Source organism: Erythrolamprus reginae, chromosome 5 (assembly GCF_031021105.1).
Source record: "Erythrolamprus reginae isolate rEryReg1 chromosome 5, rEryReg1.hap1, whole genome shotgun sequence".
NCBI classification, from domain to species: domain Eukaryota; kingdom Metazoa; phylum Chordata; class Lepidosauria; order Squamata; family Dipsadidae; genus Erythrolamprus; species Erythrolamprus reginae.
In genome coordinates, this window is record NC_091954.1 from 7767617 (window position 1) to 7789981 (window position 22365).

Here is a 22365-nt window from a genome sequence, read left to right on the forward strand (position 1 = left end):
AGCTCCCCCCAGAGATTAGAACTGCCCCCACCCTCCTTGCCTTTCGTCAACTCCTTAAAACCCATCTTTTTCGTCAGGCATGGGGGAACTGAGACATCTCCCCCGGGCCTATGCAATTTATGCATGGTATGCTTGTATGTATGTCTGCTTAAGAATGGGGTTTTAAAAAATATTTTAAATTGTAAATTATTAGACTTGTCATGAACTCTTTTTATTGTGTTGTGAGCCGCCCCGAGTCTACGGAAAGGGGCGGCATACAAATTTAATAATAAATAAATAAATTACAAAACGTTGAAACTGTACCTCGAATTTCCCATTAGCCACCCTTAAATACCTATAGGGAGTGGTCAACAATTCCCTAGAGTTAACAAACTACAGGCTACTTCCTTTTCCCTTTTTTTCTTAGTCTTCTAAACCGTGCCCCTAACAAAGGCTCATGCTCTTCCTCCTTCTCCTCTAAGTCAGACCCTATTGTCATTGACATACACACGTCCCTGTTAAAAGCGGTCTCCCCCAACGTAGCGTACTGGGACCTACGCTCGTCATTCTCTATATCAGTGTTTCCCAACCTTAGCAACTTGAAGATATCTGGACTTCAACTCCCAGAATTCCCCAGCCAGCATCCGCTGGCTGGGGAATTCTGGGAGTTGAAGTCCAAATATCTTCAAGTTGCCAAGGTTGGGAAACACTGCTCTACATCAACGACCTTTGCGATCCCATCACAAGCAACTGTGTTCTTTTTGCCGACGATGTAAAACTCTTTAACACCACTGATAACACAACTACCCTACAAAAAGACCTAGACTCAGTTTCTGACTCGTCCAACACATGGCAACTCCAAATCTCAACCAGCAAATGCTCTGTCCTACACGTCGGTAAAAAGAATCAGAACTTCAAATACAAACTTAATAAACAAATTATGACAGATAATCCCCACTTGGTCAAGGACCTCGGGATACTAATAACTAAAGATCTATGTGCCAAAGTACACTGCAACAACATCGCCAAGAAGGCCTCAAGAGTTGTTAATCTAATCCTACGTAGCTTCTGCTCTGGAAATCTCACACTACTTACCAGAGCTTACAAAACTTTTGCCAGACCCATCCTCGAATACAGCTCATCTGTTTGGAACCCATATCGCATCTCAGACATTAACACCCTTGAAAATGTTCAAAGATACTTCACCAGAAGAGCCCTTCACTCTTCTACTCGAAACAGAATACTCTATGAGACTAGACTTTGAATCCTGGGCCTAGAAAGTTTAGAACTAAGACGCCTTAAACAAGATCTAATTATTGCCCACAAGATCATATGCTGCAATGTCCTGCCTGTCAAAGACTACTTCAGCTTCAACAACCACAACAACACAAGAGCACACAACAGATTCAAGCTTAATATTAACCACTCCAAACTTGACTGTAAAAAATATGACTTTAGTAATCGGGTTGTCAAAGCGTGGAATCCATTACCGGACTCTTTAGTATCATCCCCTAACCTCCAACATTTTAACCTTAGGCTATCCACAGTTGACCTCTCCAGATTCCTAAGTGTCTTCTGTCCCCTGTCCTATAGTCTCTCCTATATCTCTTATTTCTTCTCTACTATATCCTCTATAACCTTCATTGTGTATTATTGCGTATTGGACAAAATAAATAAATAAATAAAAAATAATAAAAATATTTGCTACCTCTGATGGTCTTTCAGGTTCATCCAGGTCTATTTCTCCCTCACTCTCAAAGAAATCTAATAAATAATAATAAATAATAATTTACTGATTTCTCCGAACTACTCAAAATTTCCACTACTGGTTCCCCAAAACTGCGCAGAAGAACCTGCTGAATCCCACCTCTGAAATCAATACATAAACTTCACCAGTTATTATAAATAATTATTTGTAGGTGGTGTTTAACTGGTTTTACATTTTTAATTTGTGATTATTTTTTCATTAGAAGAGCCTAACTAGCCTAGGTGCTATTTTAAACTTTCATTCCACTCAATTATTTTATCTGTTCGAAGAGTGGATTCAAACAAGCACAGCCCCATATATGGTCATGCAATTTTTCCCCACTGGCTGGGGAAGTAATTCCCCCCCCCCCAAGCTTTTAAAAAACCCTTTAACTTTTAAAAACCCCTTAAAAATTCAACATGAAGGTGTGTTTTTTTAAAAGGCTTCAAAAGCACACTTGTTTTCCATGCTTGGAGAGCTATCAGCAGTTGTGATTCTGGTAAAGAATCAAAGCGAGCTCAGAATGAAAACAAGGAAGGATGAATGAACTGCCAAGCTTTGAAAGATTAACTTCGTTTTATGTAAGATAGTCAACATCAAGAGCAAAAATACAAAAAAAAGGGGGAGAAAATAGGGAGTCAAGTCACTGGCGTAAAAGAATAATTAATATTTTTTTTAAATAAGAGCAAGAGAAAAGAGAAGATAGATAAGGGATGAATCCTATTGAAAAGAAAAATTGAAGTTAATAAATATGAAACCAGGGTACCGATTCTCCGAATAGAGGGGGAAATGTATGGAACAAATAACACCAGTCCCACCATTCCAAAAGTCTGTCAGTTGGCGCTGGGTTCGAAAGAGCCTGAAAATATAGATCTTTTCCCAGGCTTTGGGTACCGTATTTTTCGGAGTATTTGAACTGCTGAAGTACAGCTAGCACTTAGCTGAAGTAGCAGGAAGTGCTGTACTCTAACCACTGTGTCACCAAAGTTCTGTACAACAAATATGGCAGACCCTTTGCAGGACTTATTCCTTTCCCTTATAGTATTAAACGGACTATGGGCCACACAGTTTATGGATTGTTATTTTAGTATAGTTAGACTAGACTAGAGCCTTCTCTGTGGCGGCCCCGGCCCTCTGGAACCAACTCCCCCCAAAGATTAGAATTGCCCCCACCCTCCTTGCCTTTCGTAAGCTGCTTAAAACCCACCTCTGCCGTCAGGCATGGGGGAATTGAGACCCTCTTCCCCCTAGGCCTTTACAATTCTATGCATGGTATGTATGTATGTATGTTTGGTTTTTTTATATTAATGGGTTTTTAATTGTTTCTAACATCAGACTACTATTGTACACTGCTTTATTGTTGCTGTTAGCCGCCCCGAGTCTCCGGAGAGGGGCGGCATACAAATCCAATCAATCAATCAATCAATCAATCAATCAATAAATCAATAAATAAATAAATAAATAAATAAATCATTGACAGACTGGATATTATCTTAGATTTTATCTCTTATTTATTATTTTATTCTACAATTTTTAATTGAATATTTGTTGAGTGTTCTTAATTTGTTCTGGTCTCTGGCCTAGGACTGTAATTAAATTTTGTTAACAGTTAACTTAAGCGGCACTTAAACGGTACTTAAAACCAAGGACTGTGACTTGGCAACTACAGCCAGCCAATCCACACGACCTGAAATCAAAGCAGGACTCGGTATTTAAAGGCCAGGGCTTCCCTAGACAAGCACAACCCCTAAACACAGAAATGTCCTTGAAAAATTAATAAGTCATTATTCCAAACATGCCCAGGACTGTGAGCTACACAATCACTGGAAGTTAGAATCACCAGCGCTTGAGCCACAAGACTAAGTGATTTCTATGTTACATAAGCCAATGTGATGTAGAACAGTGTTTCTCAACCTTGGCAACTTGAAGATATCTGGACTTCAACTCCCAGAATTCCCCAGCCAGCATTCGCTGGCTGGGGAATTCTGGGAGTTGAAGTCCAAATATCTTCAAGTTGCCAAGGTTGGGAAACACTGATGTAGAAGATGCTAGGCCAGTGACGATGAACCTACGGCACGCGTGCCACAGTTGGTACGTAGAGCCATACTGGAGGGCAGGCGAGGTGTTGCCCTATGCCCTATGCTGGAACTGGGAATGGATAGTCTACTAAAAAGAAGGGCTAGGGGGGACATGATAGCTGTATACAGGTACTTGAGGGGTTGCCACAGAGAGGAAGGGGACACACTGTTTTCCAAGGCACCAGAGGGCCGGACGAGGAACAACGGTTGGAAACTGACCAAGGAAAGATTCAACCTGGAGATAAGAAAGAATTTCCTGACAGTGAGAGCGATCAACCAGTGGAACGGCCTGCCAGCGGAGGTTGTGGACTCCCCAACTCTGGACACTTTCAAGAGGAGATTGGACTGCCATTTGGCTGGGGTGATGTAGGATTTCCTGCTTATATTTACAGCAGCACGAAGCTTGGAACTTCAGCCTGATGATGGTGAATGTGATTTCACCGAAACGTCTCATAGACACTCAAAATATTACACGGGGCAAAACCCGAACTCAGAACAATCTACATACATATACCCATGAAAATCTACGAATATATATATATATACATACATACATATATATATATACATACATACATACATACATACATACATACACACATACATACATATATATATGTAGATTGTTCTGAGTTCGGGTTTTGCCCTGTGTAATATTTTGCATGTTTATGCGACGTTTCGGTGAAATCACATTCACCATCATCAGGCTGAAGTTTCCAAGCACGAAGCTTGGAAACTTCAGCCTGATGATGGTGAATGTGATTTCACCGAAACGTCGCATAAACATGCAAAATATTACACGGGGCAAAACCCGAACTCAGAACAATCTACATACATATACCCGTGAAAATTTACGAAACAAATATATATATATACCCTGTTTCCCCGATAGTAAGACACCCCCGATTGTAAGACGTATCGGGGGTTTCAGGGGGGTCAGCTAATATAAGCCGTACCCCGAAAGTAAGACATACCTGTACGTGTAGGATTTGGAAATTTCTGGCGACGTTTTGACGAGGTCTCACTTGTCATCTTCAGGCTGGTGTTTCTGTCCTTGTTCTCAGGCGAACCAGCCTGAAGATGACGAGTGAGACCTCGTCGAAATGTTGCCAGAAATTTCCAAATCCTACACGGGAAGAAACCCGAATATACGAACGCCACTTCTAACGAACTTTTCAAGATACGAACCCGGTGTTTAAGATTTTTTTGCCTCTTCTTCCGAACTATTTTCACCTTACGAACCCAAGCAGCTGCTGCTGGGATGAAGGGGTTTCTTTTTTTCCCCTTTTTTGAAGAAAGAAAAGGGAGGGCAACTTCGAGTAGGAAACATTTTGCAGAGAACAACGTGCTTGCAAAGGCACTGAAAGGGTATCTTTTGAAGAAAGAAAAGGGAGGGGCAGCTTCGAGTAGGAAACATTTTGCAGAGAACAACGTGCTTGCAAAGGAACTGAAAGGGTGTCTTTTGAAGAAAGAAAAGGGAGGAGGAGGGGCAGCTTGGGGGAGGAAAATTTTTGCAGAGAACAACGTGCTTGGTGTCTTTTGAAGAAAGAAAAGGGAGGGGCGCCCCCCTTGCCTTTCTTCCTTCCCACTCACCCTTTAGCCTAGCCTTGCTTCTTCCACCCGCCCCCTTTAGCTGCTCCTCCCTGCCCTCTGTTCGCCTCCCTTCTAAAGTTTGGATTTTCCTGAAGGATTTGCACGCATTATTTGCTTTTACATTGATTCCTATGGGAAACATTGTTTCATCTTACGAACTTTTCACCTTACGAACCTCCTCCTGGAACCAATTAAGTTCGTATGATGAGGTACCACTGCATATAAAAATAAATAAATAAATAAATATGTCAGCTCTAGCGGGCATACATGCACTGGCCAGCTGGTTTTCGGTCTTGGGAAAGGGCGTTTCACCCTCCAGAGGCTTCAGGGAAGTGCGAAAGACCATCCAATGAGAAACCTGGATGTCCAAAAAAAGGACTTCCGGTTTTGCCCACTGGGCTGTTTTTTTTTTGCACTCCAGAGGCTTCAGGGAAGCTTCCTGAACCCCCCAAGTGCAAAAAACAACACAGCAGGCAAACTGGAAGTCTCTTTTTCTCAACTTCTGGTGTGTCTGTTTTTTCACCGTCCCAGGCTCCAGTGAGGCCTGTGCGCATGTGTGGCGTGGGGGCTTGTGCACATGCCCAGGGGAAGCATGGGGGTTCTGCATGCATGAGGGGAGGGAATGGGTGTGGGCACGCGCACGCATACTAGTGCATGCACGCACAATCCTTTGCCATGTGAACCAAAAAAGGTTCATCATCACTGTACTAGACTAACTCTGGAGACTTTCTTTCTTTCTTTCTTTCTTTCTTTCTTTCATTCATTCATTCATTCATTCATTCATTCATTCATTCACTCAGTCACTCATTCATTCATTTAATGGACTTTTATGCCGCCCCTCTCCAAGTACTCCAGAAGCCCTAGATGTGCAAAATAATCTTAAACCCCAGGTTCGTATCTTGAAAAGTTCATATGACGAGGGGTTCGTAAGTCAAGGTATCACTGTACAGCTGTTTTTTAGGAGCGACAGTTCCTAGTTGCCGCCAGGTTAAATTAACAACCAGGTTACTAATTCAACAACTGCAGCTATTCTGTTCACAAAAGTGGCAGGAAAGTCGTCAAATCGGGCAAAACCCACTCCACAAAGTTCTCACTTAGCAACATAAATTGTGGCCATACGACAAGGACTACCTGTACTACTGCAACATTTCTATATGATAGCTTTTTATTTCTACAACAAATACTACTAGCATCTCTACCGCAATCACCAAGTGAGTGAAAATCCCAAATCCTTCATTTCCTGCAACAGATGAGCAGTAAAAATTATTCGAAGAAGACGGCTGAGATGGCTCTCGTTTTCAGATAACAGTTGAAATATAAGGTGTGATATTAAGGCATTTATTGAAGCATGGCCAGGACCTTATAAGGAGCTCTTCAGAAGGCAAAAGCTATTCCAGTTCTCATTTAGAATTTGCAGGCGTCGCCAGTAGATGCACGCAGGCTCTCGTGACTAACCAATAAATCCAAATGTCGAATTGGCCCGAGAATTTTGCCGACCTTCCCAAGATCAAAGGAGGCCGTACAATTGTTTGATCTTGGGGAGAGAGAGAGAGGCGCCAAGAGGATTTTGAGCCATGAAATTTCATTCTCAAATAAAGTTCCCAAGCAGTCAGTGTCAGAAGCGCGAATGCTGCATTGACCTCCTCCCTCTCTCTTTTTATTAATTTAAGCTTTCCTACGCCAATGTGAATAAATATTCTTATACCCCTAACATCCCTTCTTCCGTTTTCAAAGGCCTGCTGGCACAGGATGAAAACCTTTCATTTTTCAACTTATCTGCATTTGGGAACGTATTAAAAATAATCCAAACTAGGTAAAAACCACGCTTGCTGAACAGTTTTAAAAACCTTGCGGCTGAACAACTAGCACGGACAACGAAATGTGGTGCTCACAAGTCTACATTTGTGGTAGAAAGCCCAAATTTGAAGATTGTCACGGTACTTTTTAATTTAATTTAATTAATTCAATTCAATTCAGTTCAGTTTAATTTAATTTTTATCTATCTATCTATCTATCTATCTATCTATCTATCTATCTATCTATCTATCTATCTATTTATTGGATTTGTATGCCGCCCCTCTCCGTAGACTCAGGGCGGCTAACAACAGTAATAAAAATAGCATATAACAATCCAATATTAAAACAGTTAAAAACCCTTGTTATAAAACCAAACATACATACAGATATACCATGCATAAAATTGTAAAGGCCTAGGGGGAAAGAGTATCTCAGTTCCCCCATGCCTGGCGGCAGAGATGGGTTTGAAGAAGCTTACGAAAGGCAAGGAGGGTGGGGGCAATTCTAATCTCTGGGCGGAGTTGGTTCCAAAGAGCCGGGGCCGCCACAGAGAAGGCTCTTCCCCTGGGTCCCGCCAAGCGACATTGTTTAGTTGACGCGACCCGGAGAAGACCCACTCTGCGGGACCTAACTGGTCGCTGGGATTCGTGCAGCAGAAGGCGGTCCCTGAGATAATCTGGTCCAGTGCCATGAAGGGCTTTATAGGTCATAACCAACACTTTGAATTGTGGCCGGAAACTGATCGGCAACCAATGCAGACTGTGGAGTGTTGGTGTAACATGGGCATATTTGGGGAAGCCCATGATTGCTCTCGCAGCTGCATTCTGCACGATCTGAAGTTTCATGTAGAGAGCGTTATATTAGTCAAGCCTCGAGGTGATGAGGGCATGAGTGACTGTGAGCAGTGACTCCCGGTCCAAATAGGGCCGCAACTAGTGCACCAGGCGAACCTGGGCAAACGCCCCCCTCGCCACAGCTGAAAGATGTTTCTCTAATGTGAGCTGTGGATCGAGGAGGACGCCCAAGTTGTGGACCCTCTCTGAGGGGGTCAGTGATTCTCCCCCCAGGGTAATGGACGGACAGATGGGATTGTCCTTGGGAGGCAAGACCCACAGCCACTCCGTCTTATCAGGGTTGAGTTTGAGTCTGTAATACCCGACATTAGGCAGGCATTCAGATGGCAAGTGCAGATTTCAATTAATGAGTCAGGGAGCCCTGCAGAATTGAGCATTCAATTTGAGGCAGATGGAGAAAAGCCATCCATCCTCTGAAGACATGGAACAGGAAAACCACCATTCCATTCATGGTAACAACTGGCAAGCGACACAAAAGACCATGAAAGAGGTCCAATAATAATTTCCATTAAGCCTGACTTCATGCCCTGCTGCTTTGCTCCAGTGCCTACTTATCCACAGCAACCAAAATAGCAAATTTGACTGATAATAAAGAGGTTCAGAATCCCATTAAACGTCACAGCAGGAAACAAGTTTCATAATGCAGGAAAGAGAAAGAGGTGTTTGGAGTAGGTAGACCGATGGATCATATATTCCTCAACCATTCAAAAGATTAAAAGTGGTATTATTTATTCTTAGACTTGTTAATACCATAGAAACATAGAAGTCTGACGGCAGAAAAAGACCTGATGGTCCATCTAGTCGGCCCTTACACCATTTCCTGTATTTTATCTTAGGATGGATATATGTTTATCCCAGGCATATTTAAATTCAGTTACTGTGGATTTACCAACCACGTCTGCTGGAAGTTTGTTCCAAGGATCTACTACTCTTTCAGTGAAATAATATTTTCTCACGTTGCTTTTGATCTTTCCCCCCAACTAACTTCAGATTGTACCAGTAATCAGAATTTAAAATCTGAGCGCAAAATATCTCAGTCCACCTTATCTAACCCTGCGAACAGAAACGGCACCACACAATCAGCAATAGTTTTTACATACGGACTTCTAAGTGGTGCCTGCCTTTCACTTGCGTTAGTTTAGATGGGTAGTCCTCACATTCACGTGTTTTATTGTGGGGAAGGAAAATAAATATTAAAATATGTTTAAGCTCTCCAAGGACGTGAGATTTTAACATATCTTTTAACCACTTGGACATTAAACAATGCCGTTTGGCGGGACCCAGGGGAAGAGCCTTCTCTGTGGCGGCCCCGACCCTCTGGAACCAGCTCCCCCCGGAGATTAGAACTGCCCCCACCCTCCTCGCCTTTCGTAAACTCCTTAAAACCCACCTTTGCCGTCAGGCATGGGGCAATTGAAACATCTCCCCCCGGGCCTATACAGTTTATGTATGGTATGTTTGTGTGTATGTTTGCTTTCAATAATGGGGTTTTTAGTGTTTCTCTTAAATTATTAGATTTGTTATATATTGTTTATTGTTGCTGTGAGCCGCCCTGAGTCTACGGAGAGGGGCGGCATACAAATCTAATAAATAAATAAAGCTTACAAAACTTTTGCCAGGCCCATCCTCGAATACAGCTCATCTGTTTGGAACCCATATCGCATCTCAGACATCAACACCCTTGAAAATGTCCAAAGATACTTCACCAGAAGAGCCCTTCACTCCTCCACTCGAAACAGAATTTCCTACGCAACTAGACTTTCAATCCAGGCCTAGAAAGTTTAGAACTAAGACGCCTTAAACAAGATCTAAGTGTTGCCCACAAGATCATATGCTGCAACGTCCTGCCTGTCGGCGACTACTTCAGCTTCAACCACAACAACACAAGAGCACACAACAGTTTTAAACTTAATATTAACCGCTTCAAACTTGACTGTAAAAAATATGACTTCAGTAACCGAGTTGTCGAAGCGTGGAACTCATTACCCCAACATAGTGTCATCCCCAAACCCCCAACACTTTACCCTTAGATTATCTACGGTTGACCCATCCAGATTCCTAAGAGGTCAGTAAGGGGCGAGTACAAGTGCACTAGAATGCCTTCCGTCCCCTGTCGTATTGCTCTCCTATATCTCCTATACCTTTCTTCTATTCCTATATCTCTTCTTCTATTCTTTCATTGATATGTTCTATTCCTATATCTTCTTTTCTATTATTTCTTAGATATATTTTACTATGAGTATCTCCTCTATAACCTTCATCATGTATTTTACTATGTGTATATAGATATATACCCACTAAAGCCCTCATTGTGTATTGGACAAAATAAATAAATAAAAATAAATAAATAAATTTGGAAAAACCCTTTAACCGTTGTATGTAAAAAAAAAATCTCTCAATGTGGTTATGTATTGAAAAAGAAAAGTAGCCCAACAAAAAAGCACACTAACAACTGTTTTGAAACAACCTGACACACTCACCTGGTCCTTTTCGTGAGGCAAAAGGCTGACCGGTGGGAGGGTGGTTGGAAATGAACTGTATTTATATGTCCCTCGGCTCTCCAAGCTGCCTTGGTTCACCCTGTACTGAGGTCCTTCTTTCAATAATCTCCCGTTATTGACCGCTCGCTTGGCCCCCAGGCGTAATCTCCGCTGAAAGATGGGGTTATTGAAGATACCTGCGAGGTCATGTTGGCTTCTTAGGTATTTCTCTATGTTCCGGAGGGAAGATCCATTTGGTTCCCGAAGCCCTTCGATGGCTCTTCGCAGCAGCTTGTTCCAATCCACATTCCGAAGCTCGTTAAAGTTTCCCTTAGATCCTTTCGAGGGTTTGGGGATGTCGTCCATCTTAAGAGATGAAAAACGCCCGGGGTTATCTGGGTCCTTGTAGGACGCAAGGCCTTTGTTGGTGACTTTGAGAACAGAGCCATCTTGGACACTCAGCTCCAACTGCTCGGAGACGGTCTTCTTATCCAAGCCGTGGGATGCGCACACGGCATGGCTAATCCTTTCCTCCGAGGGCCTCTGCTTCTGCCTTTTCACCTTGTGTATCGCTTCGAGAATCCACTCGGTGTAAAGTGGATTGGCCAGCTTTACCATGGTTGACCAATAATCTTCCGCCCACCAGAGTTACCCATAGAGTTCTTTGCCTTCCTACCAATGACCCTTCTTCTATGTATTCACATTTTACCTTCCGGCACCACCATCTGCAGAAGGTATCCCCTAGATACAAAGGTTGAGAGGAGTCTCAGGCATGATCTTCTAAAAAGGAAAGGCCTTCATCAACCGGCGGTCATCTTGGAATACGTCTCTACAACTTGATGGCTTGTCTCTCTGGTCGGCACAAATCTTTCCAGATCTTCATCAATTCTAAATAATGTATTTAAAAAGCAAGTTAATTTTCATTCGCAGCAAAACTCAGTTCATCGTTTAAGAATGCAAATACAGTGATCCCTCGATTTTCGCGATCTCGTTCTTCGCGAAACACTATATCGCGATTTTTCCGATCCGATGACGTCGCTCTCTTCCTTCCTTTCTCGTCTTTCTTTCTCTCTCTCTTTCTCTATCTTGCTTCTTCCTCTCTCACACTCTCTTCCTCCCTCTCTCATCTCTTTCTTTCCTTCTCTCTCTTTCTCTATCTCTCCCCCTCTTGCTGGCGGGCGGCGGGCGGGCGGGGGATCAGCGAGGAAGACCCAGGGAAGGTTCCTTCGGCCGCCCAGCAGCTGATCTGCTCGGTAGCGCAGCAGCAGCGAGGAGCCGAATTGGGGTTTCCCCTTTGCGTGGGCGGCGGGGAAACCCCGATCTTCGTCTGCTCACTGCTGCTGCGCTACCGAGCAGATCAGCTGCTGGGCGGCCGCAGCAGCAGCGAGCAGACGAAGATCGGGGTTTCCCCGCCGCCCACGCAAAGGGGAAACCCCGATCTTCGTCTGCTCGCTGCTGCTGCGCTACCGAGCAGATCAGCTGCTGGGCGGCGGAAGGAACCTTCCCTGGGTCTTCCCCGCCGCCCACGCAAATTCCACCATCTGCGCATGTGCGGCCATGAAAAAAAGGGTGCGCATGCGCAGATGGTGTTTTTACTTCCGCAACCCTACATCGCGAAAAATCGATTTTCGCGAGGGGTCTTGGAACGGAACCCTCGCGATAATCGAGGGATCACTGTATATACCATTTTGTTTAAAAAGCTAAACTTCTATTGACCAATGCATTCGTTATTAACTAAAATTAGAAGCACCAGTTTGTTTCTTTGTTTGTTGGTTTGTTTGTTTGTTTGTTTGTTTGTTTACTTACTTACTTATTTATTTATTTATTGGATTTGTATGCCGCCGCTCTCCGTAGACTCGGGGCGGCTAACAACAATAATAAAAACAGCATGTAACAATCCAATACTAAAACAACTAAAAACCCTTATTGTAAAACCAAACATACATACAAACATACCATGCATAAATTGTAAAGGCCTAGGGAGAAAGAATATCTCAGTTCCCCCATGCCTGACGGCAGAGGTGAGTTTTAAGAAGCTTACGAAAGGCGAGGAGGGTGGGGAAGTTCTAATCTCTGGGAGGAGTTGGTTCCAGAGGGCCGGGGCCGCCACAGAGAAGGCTCTTCCCCTGGGCCCCACCAGATGACATTGTTTAGTCGACGGGACCCGGAGAAGGCCCACTCTGTGGGATCTAACTGGTTGCTGGGATTTGTGCAGCAGAAGGCGGTCCCTGAGATAATCTGGTCCGGTGTCATGAAGGGCTTTATAGGTTGAACCGGGGAGGGGGGGGGGGTGACACGCTTCTTAGGACCAAGCTCCAAAATTCATATTGGATGATAGTCTGGTTTTTCAGAAGATAGAATATCAGCCAATGCTACAGTATATCTGCCACCTTTCAAACCCCAAGCTGAAATAAAGCATACTGTAATTCGATACATAAAACTACCATTTTTTAAACATCCCCAAACCTAGTAATTTTTTTAAAAATCCCACCATGTTTTAAGCACTCTGCCTCTGTAGTCTTATTGGAAATGTCACGAAGTTGGAAGATGCTAGTCTTCCCCATGTAACCAGCTCCACTAAAAGCAAAATCTCCTTGCCTAAAGGTTGTGGGTGATAATTACAATAATTACTAATCTCATCATCACATGTCATAGTATAATGATAGAAAAGATAAGGTGGATTTCATTAAAGGTAGTCCTTGACTCATTTAGTGACCATTCAAATTTACGACAGCACTGAAAAAAAAGTGACGCAGGACCGTTTTTCAGAGTTACCACCTTTGTAGTCCCTATGATCACATGATCAAAATTCAGATGCATGATAAAGGGTTCATACTTATTGTTGTGTTTGGGCCTGGGCCAGCCGTTGCTCCCACAGATGGGAGAGACGCGGCACAAAGTGAATGCGAAAGCCTGGCTGACAGCCAGGAAGACGTGGCAGACAGCCAGGAGGACGAGGCCACTGAGACGCAGGATTCAGCAGACAGCCCAGGGGATTTGGCATAGAGTCCCTCAGACAGTCTTTCCTCCCTGGGTTCTTCTGCAGATCAATATATTGATCTGCGTAGCCGAAGAGCTATGCAAAGAAGGGATCGCTTTAAGGAGTATTACAAATCATTATAGGAGCACCTGGGCTGGGTGTGGTTCTTATACTGAGGGCTGGGTGTGGCTCCCTTAATGAGGGCTAAAGGGATAAAAGGGAACAAAGGCCAGGGCAAACTGTGGCTGTTTATCTGTGTTATTTTGTGGTTCCTGCTCTGAAGTTTCTGTTCCGTGCCGTTGGAGTTTTCAACCCAGCTTTTTCAGACAAGTGGGGGGTGAAAACTCTGGGACTTGCTGTTTGCTCCAAAGATTCAAAAGGACTCCTGAAACGTCTTTGCTCATTCCAGGTTGTCTTTGTTTGTTTTTTCCTGTGTTTTTGTATGCGGCTGAAGTAAGCCTTGCACTCTCATTGTTTACGGACACTAAGAACTGTTTTTGAGTAACCCTTTTTTGTTTACCTAATACAAGTTTGCTGATTAGCAGAGCATGTTAGCTTGACATCAGTTGTAGTTAAAATGATGGAGACTCTACTCAAAAAGAGGATAAATCAGCACCTAAAAAACAATAACTTATTGGACCCAAATCAGCATGGCTTTACTGAAGGCAAATCATGTCAGACTAATCTCATTGATTTCTTTGACTATGTCACAAAGGTGTTGGATGAAGGTGGTGCCATGGATATTGCCTACCTGGACTTCAGCAAAGCCTTTGATACTGTTCCACATAAAGAGCTGATAGATAAATTAGTAAAGATTGGACTTAATGCCTGGATAGTTCAATGGATTTGCAGCTGGCTGAAGCGTAGACATCAGAGAGTTATTGTTAACGGCAAGTATTCTGAGCAGAGTCAGGTTACAAGCGGTGTGCCACAAGGGTCTGTTCTGGGTCCTATTCTTTTTAATATGTTTGTGAGTGACATAGGGGAAGGTTTGGTAGGGAAGGTTTGCCTATTTGCCGATGACTCTAAAGTGTGCAATAGGGTTGATATTCCTGGAGGCGTCTGTAATATGGTAAATGATTTAGCTTTACTAGATAAATGGTCAAAGAAATGGAAACTGCAGTTTAACGTTTCCAAATGTAAAATAATGCACTTGGGGAAAAGGAATCCTCAATCTGAGTATTGTATTGGCAGTTCTGTGTTAGCAAATACTTCAAAGGAAAAGGATTTAGGGGTAGGGATTTCTGACAGTCTCAAAATGGGTGAACAGTGCAGTCAGGCGGTAGGGAAAGCAAGTAGGATGCTTGGCTGCATAGCTAGAGGTATAACAAGCAGGAAGAGGGAGATTATGATCCCGCTATATAGAATGCTGGTGAGACCACATTTGGAATACTGTGTTCAGTTCTGGAGACCTCACCTACAAAAAGATATTGACAAAATTGAACGGGTCCAAAGACGGGCTACAAGAATGGTGGAAGGTCTTAAGCATAAAACATATCAGGAAAGACTTAATGAACTCAATCTTTATAGTCTGGAGGACAGAAGGAAAAGGGGGGACATGATCGAAACATTTAAATATATTAAAGGGTTAAATAAGGTCCAGGAGGGAAGTGTTTTTAATAGGAAAGTGAACACAAGAACAAGGGGACACAATCTGAAGTTAGTTGGGGGAAAGATCAAAAGCAACCTGAGAAAATATTATTTTACTGAAAGAGTAGTAGATCCTTGGAACAAACTTCCAGCAGACGTGGTAGATAAATCCACAGTAACTGAATTTAAACATGCCTGGGATAAACATATATCCATCCTAAGATAAAATACAGAAAATAGTATAAGGGCAGACTAGATGGACCATGAGGTCTTTTTCTGCCGTCAGACTTCTATGTTTCTACGTGTGTGTTTGATTTCTTTTCCTTGGACTGTTACGCATTGCCTGAGCCCAGTCAGGCAGAACACTTATGACTGTTGCAGCGTTCCGAGATCATGCGACCCCCCCCCCCTTTGCGACCTTCTTAACCGCCATAGGCCAAGGGATCAAGTGATTCCCTTTAGTAATGGTGGCAAGAAATGTCATTAAATGTGGCAACATCTCTCTTAACCGATGTCTCCAACAACAAAAATTTTTAATGCGATGGTGGTCGTTAAGTTGAGCAGTACTTCTGTTGGCACCTGGCTGAACCCTTCTGACGTGAAGCTGCCTTCGGCTGCAAGATGTGACTCAAATCTTTAATGGAGAAATCTTCAGAGGCAGTTTATGAAAAGTTGGAGCAGTAAGGAAGAAAAATCCTCCTCTAAGAAAGGAAAACCCTTCTCTAAGTTTAAAAAAAGAAAGAAAGCCCAGTTTCATCAGGTAAAAGGCTTCTAGACGCGAACATTTTGTTCCCTAGGGCCGCATGTCTGTTCAGAGGATGTAAGAGCAATTTCATGCTCCCACCAGGAATCTCCAGCAAGAGAAATCAAGGGGTGTAGCATTTCTCTTCTGGAGATAATATGGATAATACGGTGAAGTCCTCCATTAATTTGTTAAATCACCTTTTAATGCTCCATAAATCATGCAACTTACAGTTAGAACATTCTGTAATTTAATACGTGCTGTGAAAAGAAATAATTACTTTTCCGAGGGTGCCGCAAGAAGTTCTTCCTATCCACTTTCGCTCTTCTGTGCATGACTTCATCGTGGGAGAGAACCCCAAGAATAAGGGCCGCATTAGGTACGCACCATCCGCTCCCACACTTCTTTCACTGGCACCGATTATTACACATTCGCTGTAGGGAAAATCATAGCCATTATTTGCACTGACACCGACTTTATTAATAGTTTAATGCACTCCAATTTTAGAACATTTTAAAAAACTTTTGCATTCTACTTATTTATGTGCTTTATAAAAGGACGGCAGATTCTTGTTAGATCAGCAGTGTGTTGTTTTAACCTTGCTCCCAAATCATCCCAAAGTATCTCTTTACATCTCAAATTACTTTTAAAAAAAAGGAGAAATGTTTGCCAATGACTTGCTATAACTATAGAACACAGCTGCGACAGCAGTCACGGGTTTTCCCAAAAATGCCCATGTTACACCAACACTCTGCAGTCTGCATTGGTTGCCGATCAATTGCCAGTCACAATTCAAAGTGTTGGTTATGACCTATAAAGCCCTTCATGGCATCGGACCAGAATATCTCCGAGACCGCCTTCTGCTGCACGAATCCCAGTGACCGATTAGGTCCCACAGAGTTGGCCTTCTCCGGGTCCCGTCAACTAAACAATGCCGTTTGGTGGGACCCAGGGAAAGAGCCTTCTCTGTGGCGGCCCCGACCCTTTGGGACCAGCTCCCCCCAGAGATTAGAACTGCCCCCACCCTCCTCGCCTTTCGCAAACTCCTTAAAACCCACCTCTGCCGTCAGGCATGGGGGAGTTGAAACATCTATACAGTTTATGTATGGTATGTTTGTTTGTTTGTATGTTTGCTTTTAATAATGGGTTTTTTAGTGTTTCTCTTAAATTATTAGATTTGTTATATATTGTTTATTATTGCTGTGAGCCGCCCCGAGTCTACGGAGAGGGGCGGCATACAAATCTAATAAACAAACAAACAAACAAACAAATAAATACAGCAGATTCTTGTTAGATCAGCAGTGTGCTGTTTTAACCTTGCTCCCAAATCATCGCAAAGTATCTCCTTACCTCTCAAGTTACTTTTAAAAAAAGAAGAGAAATGACTTGCTATAACTGTATGGTTTGGTTCTGCAACCTAACAAGACCGACACAGGCTTCAGAGGATAATCAGAACTGCAGAAAAAACAATTAAGAACCCAAGAAGAGCCCTGCTGAATCAGGCCAAAGCCCATCGAGTCCAGCATTCTGTGTCACAATGGCCCACAAATTGTCCATGGGGATCTTGAGCAGAAAGAGAAGGCAAAAACCTCCCTTTCCCTTGACCCCCAACAAATGGTACCCAAGGGAATCCTGCCTGCCTCAACCAACATAGAGGCGGCACATGGACATCCGTTTCAATAACCACTAATACACTTGGCATCCATGAATCTGTCTAATCCTGCCTTGAAGCTATCAAGGCTGACAGCTGTCACCACCTCTTCTGGAAGTGAATTCCATAAACCAAGGACTCTCTGGGTGAAGAAATATTTCCCTTTATTTGTCCTCGCTTTCCTGCCAACCTGCCTTCCATTGAGGACTTGTATATTGCACGAGTCAAAAAGAGGGCAGGGAAAATATTTACTGACCCCTCGCATCCTGGACATAAACTGTTTCAACTCCTACCCTCGTCACTACAGAGCACTGCACACCAAGACAACCAGACACAAGTAAACATTCTGCTAAACAAATAATTCCCTCAATACTGTCAAACTCTTTACTAAGTCTGTACTACCATTACTATTAGTTTTTTCTCATCATTTCTATCACCCATTTCCTCCCACTTATGACTGTAACTTGTTGCTTGTATTCTTAAGATTTTTATTAATATTGTTTCCTTATTTGACCCCTATGACAATCATTAAGTATTGTACTTCATGGTTTTTGACAAATGTATCTTTTTCTTTTATGTACACTGAGAGCATTTGCATCAAAGACAAATTCTTGTGTGTCCAATCCCACTTGGCCAATAAAAAATTCTATTCTATTCTATTCTGCACGTAGCATTAGCATCAAGAAATAAATTGCCAGTATTTTCACACCATGGTAGAATTTTTATATCATTTCAAGTGAAAAGTTTCCCAATTAAATTATTATTTTATTATTCATAATTAAATTTATTTACCACCCTTCTCATCTCCAGGGAACTACAACATTCACACTTCCGGCAGCCGATCATGGCCTCTTCTACTTCAATGAGCAAGATTCACATATAAACCACTGTTGGCTTAAGTTGTTTCCTAAACTACATTAGCAGGACTGATGTGTTATATCCCAGTTCATGCTAAAACACAAGCCACAAAGCTCTGGTTTTCACAATATTATTGTATTCATATACACTGAGAAAAGTCAATTCTCCAGAGATGGTCAGTTATATAAATTCGATAATAAATAAATATGCAACGCGCTTAGCTTCTTCTGCCATTCTATTATTCTGATGATGAATAAACCAGAGTTTGCTTAAGCATGGTCTATGACTAAAGCACAACTAACTACATTGAAAACAATACTGAGAACACTTTTAAGTCTTGAAGGCCACAAAAACCTCTCCCAAAGTTACCACAGTCCCTAGCAACGCACTGAAAGAGGGAAGCTCTCAACTCAAACAAAATACAGAGAAGTCCTCATTTAGCAAACAAAACTGGGACTAGCATCTTGGTCATTAAGCAAAGCAGTCTCTAAGTCAACTGTGCTTACTTACATTTCCTGCAGCTTTCCTTTGCTTTACAGACCTGTGAAGGTCATAAAAGCAAGGATTGGTCACAAGATCACTTTTTCATCGGTGAAAACTGAATAGTCACTGTATGAAGCAGTCACTAAACGAAAACTATCTCTAAGACTGGGGCTCTCTAAGTTGCAGTTGAGTTGCTCTGAAGAGGCAGAGATTTCAGTCGAAAGCTCCCAATTTTTTCTGCTCGTATTTGTAAACTTTACTGGATTATAAAATAAATTAGAAACAAGGGGACATACTCATGAACTCAAGAGCAGGCCTCAACTTGAATACTATCTCGCTTTTCATTTATGATTCCCACCCACCCCCATGGGATTGGGTGACATATAAATCAATTAAATTAAATTAACAGAGGGCATCTGTTGACCCTCATTTCATGGATAGTTCAAGCGCTCCAGCTGGGAGAAGACACCTCCTTGAATCCACAAGACATGAAGCTCAAACCTTGTATTTTAGATTTTATTAATCCAGCCCCAGTGGTTGCACCTTGCTTCTAGAAAGATTTAGACTTTGGGCAGGAGGCCACCAGGAGATCACAGAAACAAAGTTCTTCCATATGGTGGCCAAAGAAAGACCTGGATGTGATAACAGAAGTCAGCTTTAATTTGAGAAAGAGCGACTCAGCATTTTGCCAGCCCACCATAGCCCAGGCAAGCTGCAAGTTCACCAGGAAATGGCAATTCATATAGTGTACCCCAAGAGACTGCATAAAGAAAAGAAAAAAGAAAATTCTGGGAGAGGTCAAAGACAAAGGGGAGGATTTTCTGAGAAACACTAGGAAGCTCTTTCAACTTTCGGCTTAAAAAATTATAGTAAACTCAGGCTGCCCTCTGAGATCTCTAAAGCATCCTTTGACAGCTATAAGATGGGTGGACTTCAACTCCCACAATTCCCTCGCTAGCCAAGCTGCCTAGGGAATTTTGGGCGTTAAAGTCCACCCATCTTAAAGTGCCAAGGTGGAGAAAAGTGCTGTAAATCACGGCAGCGCCACACCTGGCGCCTCAGGTGACGGAAGAGCCACGCTCCCCGGAGCAAGCACTGACGGAGGGCTCCCACTACATGGCTTCAACGGCCGGGGGCGCTCACGGCCCATTCCTTTCCGACAGCAGCAGCGGCGCCAGGTACTGCACAACCCAGCCCACCTCGGCAACCAACGCCGCCATTTTCTTTCTTCCTCTCTAGACGCGACATTGGACGAAAGCCCAATCCAGGAGCCTTCATCCCGCCTCCCGATTAGGCAAGCCACAGCGATAAGCCCAACGACCTGCCCGTCCCCTCGCCACCAGCCACTCCGCCCCGCCACACGCACACCACGACCAGCCTATTGGAGGCGGACGGACGTCAATTACGCTCCTCCCCCGCCCTCTCCTTGGCAGAGCCGTTGACAGCCCAGCGTCACCGCCCTCGACCCTCATTGGCCGACGATTACATCTGGAAAACAATAGAAAGGGGGAAAGGGACGAGCCATGCTTCCGGATAGGCTTCCGAAGTGTCAATCGAACATTATCCCCACCTCTTCACTACCACGACTACCTTTTTCTCTCTCTTTCCTCGCCCCCCGCCCCCCCCGCCGAGGAAGTTTGTTTTCGCGAGCGCGGCGGCGGGCGGGCGCGCGACACACACACTTAATAAGGCGGTCGTGGAGTTTTACACGCCACGTGCCGGGGGAGGGAGGGCGCCTCTCTCTAAAACCCCGTCCGGTCGGGCGAGATTGACGGGAAGTGTTCTTCCTTGGGGGGGGGGGGAGCGCGCTCCCGGGCGTGCCCTCTGCACACGTGTGTGTGTCTGTGTATACACACACGCACACGCGTGTGTGCGTGCGTGCAGCATGCAAAGGAGAAGCCGCCCTCTCCCAGCCATGCAAAGCCCCAGTGCACGGGCAAGGGTGGTGGTGGGGACACACGTGCAATGCAGAACCAAACCCACCCGCGTCTCTCCCCCCCACTCCCCACGCGTGGACCTTCAACAGGAATCTTCACACACACAAACACACACACCAGAGCGGGAGAAACGCGGACGGGGAGAAGGGACCTTTCGCAGAGCCCCGCGACGCTTCCCCCACTCCCACTCGAGCCCCCCCCTCCGCGCGCGTGAAAGCGATCCCCCGGCCGCCCTGACCTGTTCGCCGCGGCTTCTCTCAGCAGCAGCCGCCGCTGAGGGGAACCCATTGGCCTCTGAGGGGAGGAGGAGGAGCGGCACATTGCTCCAGAAAAGCCGAGCTGAGGGGAAAAAAGAGAACCGGAGCTCCCCCCCCCTCCAATTTTACAAGGAAACCTCCCTCATAGAAGGCAGCACCTGAGGTGGAGCGGGTGAGGGGGGGGGGTCTCATCTCTCTCCCGCCTGGCTTCCCCACCCCGCCCGCCCGCCCGGCTCCACACAATGGGAGGGCGCGGAGACGTCCCGCCGTTTCCCCGCGCGGAAAGGAGAGACCCCCGTGTGTGAGGGGGGCGAAACACCCTCTCAGTGGGTGCCTCAAAGCCCCTCAAGTAAAGGCGGCAAAGCTGAGGCGGGCGTCTCTCTTTTCCCTCAGCCCCCTCAGGGGATGCCTTCTGCCCGCGTCCTCCTTCCCCCCCAGTCCCCAAACCCACCTCTCGCTTCCCCCCCGCGGCTGAGGCAAACCTTTTTTTGGGGGGGTGTTTTTTGGGGGGCCCCTTCAACCCGCCAGGACCGGAGTCTCCGAACCGGGACTTGATAAGAGAAGCTTAATTGAAAGGTTAATCTGCATGGGCGCTGACAGCCGAGGTCCCTCCCCGTTCCGGCTCTCTTTTTCTCTCTCTCTTTTTTTATAATCTGCTATTGGCAAGCGGGAAACGGAGCGGCTTAAAGGGGGGAGTGGGAGAGAGGGAAGGGGGCGGCGAGGGGGGCTGCTTCGACGAGCCCACCAGCCGGGTTAAACGCTCGGGCGGAGGGGCGGGAAGCAGCCGCCGCCGCCACTACCAAGCCGAGAGTTGGTCCTTTGGGCGGCCGATGCCCGAGGTGCAAAAAGCCTGAGGAGAAGGTTGCAAAACGCGCCCCTGGCCGACTGGCTGGCCTCGAGGGTGCCCGAAGTGGGGAAGGGAGGGGGGCACCCGGACACCGTCCTCTTCTCTACCCCCGGCTGAGCTTAACTCCCGTGTCCTGGAGTTCCCAAGACACACCCAAAAAACCCACAGACCCGACTTGTGGCGAGCTCGCGGGCGCTTTCTCTTGCGCTCCCTGCCACTCAACCACCCCCGATTCCGCGTGGGATCCGTTCCACGCGGTTCCGAAGTGCAAGCCCTGTCTGGCGGCCGGGGCAAGGTTGAAGCCACCGGGTGGTGGGAGCAAGTATCCCCCCCCCCCAAGTCAAGGGGATGCCTTCGGGGCCGCCAACTCGCCAGGACCGCTTGGGGCTTCTAAAGTCTTTCCAACTTTTCGGGGCGCAGGTGGAGGGCAATGACTTTTTCCCGCGCGAGGAAAGCCTGCGTCTTTCTTTCTTTCTTTCTCTTTCTTTTCTT

The 22365-nt window shown here is 45.0% G+C and overlaps 1 protein-coding gene across 7 annotated transcripts in view; it reads right to left on the minus strand.

Moving 5' to 3' along the window:
• The window catches only part of KAT6B (lysine acetyltransferase 6B), a 116981-nt gene extending 95419 nt beyond the window's left edge, over positions 1-21562 (minus strand). For 4 of the 7 annotated variants that reach the window (XM_070752034.1, XM_070752033.1, XM_070752032.1 and 1 more), the window contains exons 1-3: positions 18860-18937; positions 16121-16274; positions 10529-11416 (exon numbers count right to left, since the gene is read on the minus strand). In XM_070752034.1, the coding sequence (XP_070608135.1) occupies positions 10529-11146 (618 nt within the window). In that variant the 5' untranslated portion in view covers positions 11147-11416; positions 16121-16274; positions 18860-18937. Of the gene's footprint in view, positions 1-10528; positions 11417-16120; positions 16275-18859; positions 18938-21007; positions 21100-21477 lie in introns of those variants that run through there. The other 3 variants (XM_070752030.1, XM_070752029.1, XM_070752031.1) reach the window with 3 other exon arrangements.
• Between the last annotated feature and the right edge of the window lie 803 nt (positions 21563-22365).